This window comes from Seriola lalandi, unplaced genomic scaffold, assembly GCF_002814215.2.
Source record: "Seriola lalandi dorsalis isolate HSWRI2012SDOR001 ecotype SW California unplaced genomic scaffold, Sedor1 jcf7180002054287, whole genome shotgun sequence".
In the NCBI taxonomy this organism is placed as follows: Eukaryota; Metazoa; Chordata; class Actinopteri; order Carangiformes; family Carangidae; genus Seriola; species Seriola lalandi.
The window spans coordinates 11,506-22,584 of NW_019524840.1; the positions used below are offsets into that span (position 1 = coordinate 11,506).

General features: G+C 39.3%; 2 protein-coding genes across 2 annotated transcripts in view; both read left to right on the top strand.

Moving 5' to 3' along the window:
• The first annotated feature begins 1,269 nt into the window (after nt 1-1,269).
• irgq2 (immunity-related GTPase family, q2) lies at nt 1,270-2,449 on the top strand. The gene has a single exon (XM_023405861.2). It carries the CDS (start codon nt 1,270-1,272, stop codon nt 2,407-2,409), a length of 1,140 nt encoding a protein of 379 aa, XP_023261629.1. The 3' UTR covers nt 2,410-2,449.
• Nucleotides 2,450-2,763: 314 nt separating this feature from the next.
• Nucleotides 2,764-11,079, top strand: part of LOC111654737 (B-cell receptor CD22) — an 11,700-nt gene continuing 3,384 nt past the window's right edge. The window contains exons 1-13 of the mRNA XM_087173870.1: nt 2,764-2,919; nt 3,722-3,799; nt 3,893-4,294; nt 5,339-5,620; nt 5,845-6,093; nt 6,401-6,661; nt 6,769-7,059; nt 7,764-8,054; nt 9,354-9,623; nt 9,959-10,216; nt 10,431-10,512; nt 10,612-10,675; nt 10,768-10,908. Of these exons, the coding sequence (XP_087029996.1) occupies nt 3,742-3,799; nt 3,893-4,294; nt 5,339-5,620; nt 5,845-6,093; nt 6,401-6,661; nt 6,769-7,059; nt 7,764-8,054; nt 9,354-9,623; nt 9,959-10,216; nt 10,431-10,512; nt 10,612-10,675; nt 10,768-10,908 (2,649 nt within the window). The 5' untranslated portion in view covers nt 2,764-2,919; nt 3,722-3,741. The remainder of the gene's footprint in view (nt 2,920-3,721; nt 3,800-3,892; nt 4,295-5,338; nt 5,621-5,844; nt 6,094-6,400; nt 6,662-6,768; nt 7,060-7,763; nt 8,055-9,353; nt 9,624-9,958; nt 10,217-10,430; nt 10,513-10,611; nt 10,676-10,767; nt 10,909-11,079) is intronic.

Sequence of the window (11,079 nt, forward strand, 5' to 3'; positions counted from 1 at the left end):
TCAACCAGAGGGCTGCTTCTTCTCCAGGGGTGTTGGTGAGTGTGTGCAGTATTGTGTTGAATAGAAACCAAAACAGTCATTCTAGCAACTGACAGCAATGCACATTTAATAATTCATTTTAGGGTTATTAGATGGTGCTTAGTTCATATGTATTTCTATTAATGGACCTTACGTTCAGGTTTAAATGATAAGGTGGAGGAAGTATTCATATCCTTTACTTAAGTAAATGTACCAATAAGACAACGTAAAAAATATTCCATTACAAATAAATCCTGCATTCAAACTCTTAAGTAAAAGTGAAGTTGCTTATAGAAGTAAAAGTATTCATTCTGCAGTAAAATATTCCCTGTAACTGATATATTATTACATATGACATTATTATATTTTTTAATACTAATGCATCAATGTATAAGCATCATTTTAACTGTTGTAGATATTTAAAGTGTGGTTTATTTAATTATGCTACAGTCAGGTAGTTTTGAGGTCGGGTACTCTCCTAAAGTATAACTAGACAAATCTGAGCGCTCATGAGTTTATTAATTGGAGAGAAGAAAAAAAAAAAGTTCTGTTATAAATCTTTTTTCTCGAATGTTAAAATTTTTGTGAAATAATGGACAATTGTACCTCTTTGGGCCTTGAACTGCAAATTAAAACATCTGAGAAGTTTAAAAGGGAATGTCTCTTTGGTGGAACTGCTGACAAGTATTAGACTAGACGCTGTGAGGGATTGTTAGCCGAATTGTTGGGTCATTCTTAACCATCTGTTGCTTTTTATAAGCTTTTTAAATCTTAACCTCTAAAGTAACTACAAACTATATCTGTCAAATAAATGTAGCAGAATACACAGTGGGCTAAAATATTTCCTTCTGAAATGTTTTGGAGTAGAAATATTAAGTCACATAAAATGGATACACTATAAAGTAAAGTATTTAATATATATCTGAAGTAAACCCACTTGGTTACTTTCCACCGCTGAGCACCAGTGCAGGTTAGATGAGTTTACTGTGAAAAAACATGATTTATCTCTCTGAGAGGGTTCAAGTTTCTTCTAGGTGTATTTTACACTGTTACTATTGCATCGCTTTATTTTTATTAATGTGAGATGTCATCATGTCTATTGTTATACCTACCAGTATGGTAAAGTAGATCAGCTTTTATGCTTTGTTTGCATATGTCCTGAAGTGTTCACGTGACCTTCCTTGTCTGTTCTATGTTAAAGGGCCTGTAGTGACTTTGCAAATAACTGCAGTGTTTTATCTTTCCACAGAGATGGCTGATGTTTTCAGAAGCCTAAATCTCCTTGAGACCCTCAAAGAATCCATAGAGAGCAATAAGTTATCAGATGTCAAGGATGCAGTGGAAGATCTCCTGATCAGTAGGATCAACTTAGCTGTGGTGGGCAACCGTGGGGATGAAAAAGACTCCTTCCTGAACTCCCTCCGTGGCCTCGGACCTGGGGATGAGGGGGCCGCTCCATCTTCATCCGTTGCTGCCTCAGAGGACATGGCAGGCTATCCTAACCCTAAACACTCTGACTTTCGTCTGTGGGACCTGTCGCCTGTGCCAGACACCTCCCCATTTGAACCCGGGGGATATATGGACAGAGTTAAGTTCCTCCGCTACAATGCTGTCTTCATGACATTCACACATGTACCACAACCCAACAGCATGGAGGTGTACTTGGAAGCCCGTTCACTGCAGCGACAAACAGTATACTTTATTCTCTTAGCTTCAGTGGAAGAAACAGAAAAGAATCTGGAAGTAAAGAAAAAAGCCAGTCTGGAAATACTGAAATCACGTGGTTTGACACAGCCTAAAGTCTATCTGGTCAGACCCTCCACCCTGGAGAGGTTTGACTTCCCTGGTCTGTTGGACGACATGAGCAAAGACCTTCCAGAAATCCGTGCCCACGCCCTTCTCTTAGCTCTACCAACACTCACTTCAGCCCTGGTCACCCAGAAAAAAGAGGCATTCAAAGCACTAGTATGGGCAGCCGCCTCGCTATCTGGTGGGATGTCAGCTATTCCTGTTCCCCTGGTAGCCTCTATGGTGGACTCAAGTGTAGCAGTGCGGGTCCTGACGAAAGCGCAGTTGTCTCTGTGCCTGGACGACGAATCGGTTGAGCGACTGGCCCGGCGGCGAGGCATGGATCCCACAAGACTCAAAGGGCTGCGGACTTGTGTGCTGTCAGTAGAGGTCACCAAAGGGGAAGTAAAGAGGCGGCTGGCAGCGGCAGAAAAGGACTTGGCCACCGTTTCATCGAAACTGGTGGAGATGGCGATGCCCAGACATGCCCGTTCTGCCAGCCGCTCCTTCGCTGCCACGCTGCAAGCTTTAAATGGCGCCATTGATGAAATGGCGGCCGATGCTGAGAAAATAGTAGATGCTGCTCTGGGGGAGGGGAAGTGAAGTCAAATGCTTTTCTTTTTATTCGATGTTTCCTGTTTATGTGTGGTTCACCCTCACTTTTATGTTTTGGGATACAAGAAATGCACAATTTAGACAATGCTTCATAAATCTTTTGGTTCTTTTTCACTGATTACCATGAACTTCTAAAGAAAACACTGTAAATACTGTGTAAACATCAGTTCTGCAAATACATGTCAAGTACTGAAAGTTGCCCTGTGTCTGTTTGAAAGACTTCATTGCATACTGTAAACAGTGGCTTTCACTATTAACAAAGACAGGAAGTAGGGGGAAGTTTCGCAGCATGCATACAACAGGCCGAGTTGAATGAAAAAAAAAAACAAAATCACATTTATCAGAAGATCATGAAAGATTGCGTTCTCCAGCTTGCATGATTGGCCATGCAAATTCTTTAAGATTTGAAGTCAACTGTGAAAACTTCCTTCTTTTTTTTTTAAAATCTTATTCAGGACTGATGGTGTATGCTACAGACTCTTATAAGTGATCACTGAGGTAAGAACAAGCTAATTTTGTGTCTCCTGGTCTAAAATATCTCTTCTATTCGAGTACCTGATAGAACCAAAAAAGTTATCTCTGTCTGTAAAGGTTCATCTCAATCATCAAGGTAGTACAAGCTGTGTGATTTCTAAAGAAGCATTTCAATTGGTTGGAAAAATCTTTTAAGTTATAAATGATCTGGATTCAACTTTCAACGGGATATAGAACCTCTGAAAAACACTGTATTTATTTTTGACTATATTAGGTCTACACCAATAAATGCACTGTACTGTTTGCACTGTTGTGTGCGGTGTGTTAAGGGTCGTCTTTAAATGCAGGTCTGGTGAAGGAGACTAAAGTGATATAAACAAATAGCTGATGTCAAAAAAAAAATTAATTAACATTTACCTGAAGCCATAAAATGTAGATGAGTCAAATGACAAATGTTTGTTTTGGGCACTGCTGTATCAAGTAAAACTACAGTACACCAGGATTTACAAAAAAACACGTAGCCTAAATATTCCATCTTAAATTTTTTTTTTCATTAATCTATTTTTCCTCAAACAAAATGACAAATTCTTCCAATGTAGGTTTGTGAGAGAAAATAACATGCTTGTTTTCAGCACTTCAGAATGAAACCAAATGAAACTATTTTAAAATGAGGAATAAAAAATGAGACAGACACATCTGACAAAAAGAGGAAGTTGAAAAATGACTTGCAGTGAAAAAGGAACTTGCCTTACAGGAAAAAAAGGTTCTGTGCTGTTATGCTGTAGAATTATGTATACACACACACAAACTCACTTTTTTATTTCAGATATCGAGCTTTAGTCCAACATGAGAATCGCTGCTCAGACAGTCGTCGGGTGGTTGGTATTTCTGGCCCTAATAAAAAGTAGGAATTTTTTTTCCTCTACTTTGACAACAATTCTTGCTTTTTACAACATTTGCATTAAATTAACGTGTACCTGTGTTTTCACCACCACAGATTATTCAACAAGTAACTCAAACCCATTTGAGCTAACACCCAGTAGGCTGACAGCTAAAGAGGGGTTGTGCGCTGAGATCAAATGTATAGTCTCAAAGGCTGTTACTGTTGATGGCGCATACTGGTTTTGGATGAAGGACGGAAAATGGAATGACACTGTTAAAGATTTTACCGGCACCATCGTTTACAGCTCAAATTTCTCAAGACGTCTTGTCAGCTCAGACTTTGAAGGCCGAGTCAAATATTTCGGCTCTTCATCTTCACTTTTGAGAAACCAATACCAGCCATTTTGCAGTATTTTGATCTGCGACCTGAAAAAAAGCGACAGTGGAGAGTTTTCTTTCAGATTTGAAGGAAATAAAAAATGGGTAACAAAAAAAAATGTGTCCCTCGAAGTTCAAGGTATGTATAAAGATCAGAATATTGAATGAAATTAAAATACAGAGTAATAAAATGTGTTATGCAAACACTGAGATAAAATTAATATGTTTTATGTTTTGAGCAAAAGAATGTAGCCTTTTGAGAATACATTTTTAATGTTAAGGGGAAAGTAATACTTTAACAAGAATAAAGGGCCTAACATGTTTTGCCCAGTATGTATATCAGAGAATAGGTTCAGAATAGACACAGCCAAGCCACTACACAGCTCTCCCTCCCTCTTGTGTGTGTAGGTGGGCCTCTGTATTATTCTGTATGATCTGATCTAATTTAGACTTGATGGGGGAGGATGGAAATATGTTGGGTGTGTGGAAGTGACGAGTTGCTTTCTCCTGCTACATACAGGTATACCCAGAGTTGCCATATTTGACTGACACTAAAGATCCCAACGTGCCTCAAATTCACCCAATCATCATAAAAATAGTTTTTTTTATATTGGATGTTGGATAAATTTTCTTTTGTCTATCCAGGCCTCCCTATCATTCTTATTTCCCTATGGTCTAATCCCATAGGCTGTTGTGTGTAACCGTTTTGATCCCCTCACTGCATGTGCTTTACACTTAACAGCAAAACATGGGCATTAATATTTAGCTTAATGACCCAATTACCACAACAAGCAAAAACATAAATTTTAATGGATACATTAATAAGAGCATTAGGATCTCATGATCAGATGTGCGTATTACAAATATGCAGAAACTGTCTCATAACTATAATATTTTATCATTTTATTATATAAATTATGTGATTTTTTTGAGTCACACTATGAGAAATTAAGAAAATATCATCCAGCGTATCGCCAGCTTTAACTTCAGACTGTGGTTCTTTGGCTCCGTTAGTTTTAGCTCATAACATCGACAGTGAATCTAGAGCAGTTTTGCTGAAGCTCCACTCCAGCCAAGTATAAATCAATGCTTCTATTTATAAAAACATGTGTTTATAGTGATTTATACTCCGTGTAATCCTTGTTACATTTCTGCTGATATTGTCTTCCTTTCATATTTTCAGAGAATCCATGCCTGCTCACTTTTCAGAAACCACCTGCCGTGAACGAATCTGACACAATAACACTCACGTGCTCCACTTTGAGATCATGTAATTCAAAGCTACAAATTCAAGATTTGGGACAATCCCAACCCTTAACACAGTCCTATAGTGTGAAACAACATGAGAAGAGCACCACAGTCAGCTTTACAACGCGCTTGCAGGATAATGGGAAGGTGTTTTTATGCCAAACAGAGGGTAACGAGGACAGATATTCTATTCGGAATATTTCTGTAACTGTAGAATGTAAGTTCATAAATGGATCGTTTTTACATCTATTTGTGTGACCACTTTAAAGCAGGGTTATCTGTACCTGCTTCATGTATTTGCCGAATATATAGATAACTCCTTACTGAGACTAAATCAAATATGTCTCAGTTGTTGCATATTTGATTTCCTTTTACAATCCACCCATGCTTGCTGTATCTAAACTGATTTCCTCCTTACTTGTACTGAATTTGTTGCCACAGATGCTCCTAAAGACATATTGGCTCAGCGCATTCAAACTGTCAAGGAAGGAGATTCAGTGGATCTCAGGTGCTCTGCCAATGGAAATCCTCCGCCCAACATTACCTGGTTTAAAGAAAGAAACATACAGTCCTCAGCACCCACATGGACCATCACATCAATTCAGGAGTCACAGGGTGGAAATTACTACTGTAAAGCTCAGAACAAATATGGAACAATTATATCCAACTTAATCACTATTACTGTTATATGTGAGTACTTCCTATATTTTTCCTGAATTAATGTAATTTCCTCAATTGTATACTTTATTTTAACACTAACAAATCATCACCATTGTTTGTCATACATTGCGGTGTGTCGGTGATTCTCAGTAATTGTAGCTCATATAATTCTGCTGTGGTTATTTTTTTTAACCCTCAGTACTAGTTTGGCATCTTTCCATTGTACTCGTAAAAAATCGAGAATCTTGTATGTTTCTATTTTATTTACACTACTGTATTCGTAGTGGACTGTCGTTATGAATTAAACAAAGGGGGTGGGCGAAATCTTCTGTTTCAGATGTGCCTCGTGTTGAGATAAAGAAGACCCCCCCCATGTCAGACGTTAAAGAAGGAGATAAAATGGATTTAACATGTGATGTGACGAGAAGCGACCCACAGCCTTATGAGTACAATTGGTTTAGAAATGGAAGACATATTGATATGAATCAATTATATGTTGAAGAAAGTATCACGCCTGAGAGCAGTGGCTATTACACATGTGAAGCCACTAACGATGCGGGTACTGGAACATCAAAACCACTTCTAATCAGTGTTCAATGTAAGTTTCACACTATACCTGTACTGTATGCATGTCAGACACTTGATGATGGTACAGAGGGTTTCATCACTATCAAAAGCATACTCAAAGTTATTTCTTTTTTCCAGACAGGCCGAGGAGGACAAGCATTTTCATCCCTGACAACAAAGTGAAAGTTGGTGGATCCCTCACAGTCACCTGTAACACTGACGCCAATCCTGTCCCGCACACGTACTCCTGGCACCGTTTCAATGAAAATAAAAAGCTTGACTCCTCACGGTGGAAATCTAGCACAGGCCATGACAACAGTCAATCTTTGGCGAATATTCAAAGAGCAGATGAAGCGTGTTACGTCTGCAACGCCACCAACTCCATCGGAACGGGGGATGATAGTCAGCAAGTGTGCATAGATGTGCTGTGTAAGTAACCATGAAACTTTTACATTAAGTTTAATATTTAAAACAATCAGCATTTACACCTGATTGGCTCAGTCACACTAAAGTCATATATCAGGGTAGGGGTCGATACCAGCCCTTTAGACACACCCCTGCCTACCAGCACTTGTAAAGCTCACTAATTCATGTGTAGTATCTAGTTAAATCCATACAAAAACAGAAGTGTAAAAATAACAATTTGCAATTCAATGGCAAGCTGTTGCCAGAAAAGATGGGAAGATGTTATTGTCCCCATTTAAGTAATAATGCAACACGTCACTATACGTAAAAATGATCATTATTACATTTCAGCTGCAATACAGAGCAAACAAAGCAGATATAATGTGTCAGTTAGTGAACTTCAGAGATGCTGGTTGGTGGACTTTTGTTACCTTTGGACACAGCCAGGCTAGCTGTTTCCATCTGTTTCCAGTATTCGTGCTAAGCTAAGCTAACCTGTTGCCAGTTGCAGCCATAAAATTAACATACACGAGAGTGGTATAGACCTTTTCATCTAACACTCTGCCAGGAAATGATGAACAGTTTCTAAAATGTCAAATGCTTCAGTGTTAAAGCTTTGAACAGTTTGACTTCCTGCTCATGAAGTGCTGCTTTCATGTCATGCAACAACATTTTTTTTTTTATGTATCCTCCTGAAAATCAAACACACGGCTGCTTCCTCTCCACAGACCCTCCCACCGAGCCCACGCTGTCTATGGCTGATGAGGTCACTCAAGGTCATACCATCACCATTACCTGCACAGTTGAAAGTAACCCACCATCAACCCTCACCTTGAGAAGGATTTCCACATCAAATCCTCAGTTTTTAGAAATCCCTGAATCCATAAATGATCAACACCACGTCAGCACTCTCCACCACTCCTTTAATGTAACGTCAGCGGACACCGGCTCTTACTCCTGCAGTGCCGTGAACAGCGAAGGTTCAAAGGAGAGCAAACAAAGGAAGTTACTGGTGAAATGTGAGTGATTACGCCGTGTCTTTCTCCTAACCAAACAGATCACATCTAACCAAAAACTTTCCATTCGGTTTTTGGCATTTTATCTTGAAAAAAAAAAAACAACTCGATTTGCAAAAGTGGATCTTTCTCATCTATTCTTTCCATGTGAAATCAAGTAATTTTGATGCATGTCTAGTTTATTAGTTGACTGTTGGTTTTGCCTCATAATGTATGTGCGGTAGAAGCAACAGCTTAAACACGAGAAATCAGAAAGTAACTAAATACATTTAATCAAGCGCCGTAGAGCGGATTTAAGCAGCATTTTGAGGTACTTGTACTTTACCTGAGTATTTCCTCATACAAAATGAACAGCTTAGATAATAGATAGATATAAGATATTGTTATAATCTACCAAACAGTGTATATACAGTAGTTCAATGTACACCTCGAACATAAAAAATGCTTTTACTTTTGATAATTAAAGTCCATTCTCCTGCTTTTACTATTGCTTAAGAAACATATATACATACATATACAAACACTTACTTTGAACTGACCCCCACTGACTAAATAAAAGTGTATATTATGCAATTATTATGAAGATTTTCAGGTATTAAATGTGAGGTGTCATGATATAGTATAGACCAGGTGTCTCCAACCTTTTTACCTCGGGTGAGAGCTCCTCATGTCTTAAACTACTTGTTACATTTATTCACATATCGAATCAGAACTCTTAAACTGGTCTCCAAACCAAATCAGTTGAATAGGATCATTTCACAAGTCATCAAATATCAACATCCAAACACATGTGCAACTCACATCAGACACATATTAGAGTCCTGATTCAGTCAGAGCTGAACACACAGACATGAAAACACCACTGTAAATAAACCTCCATAAATATGATCAGAAACCAGAGAAGAAGAAGCTCCTCAGTCAGTGATCAGTGAGAGTTGTCAGTTCATCAGTGGTTACATAACAAACAGGAAGTTAAAGTAGATTATTCACTACACTTCAGTTTCCAACATGTAAACAAACATGAGCTAAAAAAAAACAAAAAAAAAACAGGGCTTAAGTTGAAGCCACTGTTGAACTCACCAATAATGATTTGGGGTTCTGTCTGTGTATTTGATTTGGCTCATTTGGAGCAGAGTGAAGTTGTGTTGCTTAAAGTTTGTACAGACTATATTCTCTGAACCTTTGGGTGAGCTACTCTTAAACAGGGGGTGAGCTACTGGCAGCTCGCGGGCCACCTGTTGGAGACCCCTGCTGTAAACTGTCTGACAGGTCTCTTTTTTACTCTATTTTTGGTTAATGCAGATATTCCCAAAGACGTGACGGTAAAACCTCTGTCCGGTCTTGTTGTGAATGAAAATGCGCCGTTGACATTGTCCTGCGATGCCCAGTCCTACCCATCAGTGACCTCTTTCACCTGGATGAAGATAACTGATGGGAAACATGAACCCCACAAGACGACGCAGACCCTCACCATAAAGTCTGCCAGTCCCTCTGACAGCGGATGGTACAGCTGTGAAGCCACCAATGAAATTGGAACTGGAAAATCTCAGCCAGTTGAGGTTAAAGTTAAATGTGAGTAAAATGATGCACTCATGATGGTGTGTGGATAAACAGGGAGGAAATATATATCATTACTGTATATATGACTGCCTTTATATTTTATTATCTGAATCACATTTCTGACCTTAAATCCTCCAAAATAAAAATAACCACTACTACTACTACACCTTTTGTTATTTTTATATTGCAGAGGAAAAAAATAGAAATGTCTACCAGGTATATCTAAAGCCAAGAGCAGCAATATGATCTTTTCATTTGTGGTGTCATTCATATATGATCTTTGAACACTAAGATATTGAGAAAATAATTTTCTCCTGTTTTCCTCTCTCCTGAATTTCTCTGCCTAGATGGTCCAAAACACACAACTATCACGATAACAGCAACAAAGCAGGAGCGTGACGGGAAGAGCTCCATGACGCTGACCTGCAGCAGTCACGGCTACCCCCCACTCAAGTTCTCATGGAGGAAAAAGGGCGAGAAAACCGATAAAAATGTGGCTTACAGACAAAACTACACGGTGTACTCAGACAACCCGGGCGTCTACTACTGCATCGCAGAAAATGAAATGAACCGAAAATCATCTGACCCTGTCCACGTGTTTGACCGTGAGTGAATTTCAAGGCCATATGTGTGTGTGTGTGTGTGTGTGTGTGTGTGTGTGTGTGTGTGTGTGTGTGTGTGTGTGTGTGTGTAAGAGAGAGAGTGAGCATGTGGTGTATATTGCTTTCATACAGGAAACATGTTGGAGGTTAAGATCACTACACAAAGTGTTTACAACACGATGTGTACGTACTGATGCTCTGTCTCTTCTATCCGCAGGAGACCTAAAGAAGATCCTGATGGTCTTATTTATCTCTTTTTTTATCTTGCTAATTTGCTTCTCAATTTTATTTTTTTACAGGTAAAGCATGAAGTACTTTTAATACGAAAAATACTAAAAAGATTAAATGTCTGCTGATTTGACACGTGTAACCAATGTCATGTCCTTTTATGTTTCCAGACACAGGAGAAGAAAATCAATTCAACAAGGAACTACAAACACACAACCGTTATCTGGCTTTTTGGTGATGACTCCTTTGTGCATACTCTTCTACCTCTTTATTGAACACGTGTAGATAAAAATGACATATCTTTGTCTGTGCGTGAACCAATTCAGGGTTGGTGGAACAGCTCGAGGAGGGGGAATCTGACGAATGAGACTGTCTTGACCGAGCCGTCCAGGAGCAGGGATGACCTCTTGCCAGACCAGCCGTTCCGTCCAAGGGCCCAACAACGCCAGCCTCGTCCAGACAGCACGTAAGACAGCAGCCACACACACACACACACACACACACACACACACACACACACATAGACACACACTGTCCCCACCCAGGACAAGGACCACTCTGTAATGCAGAGAGCCGGACGGGCTGCTGCTCATGCTGGAGTCAAAGCGTCCATTTAAGATCCTTCAGACATGAATGGC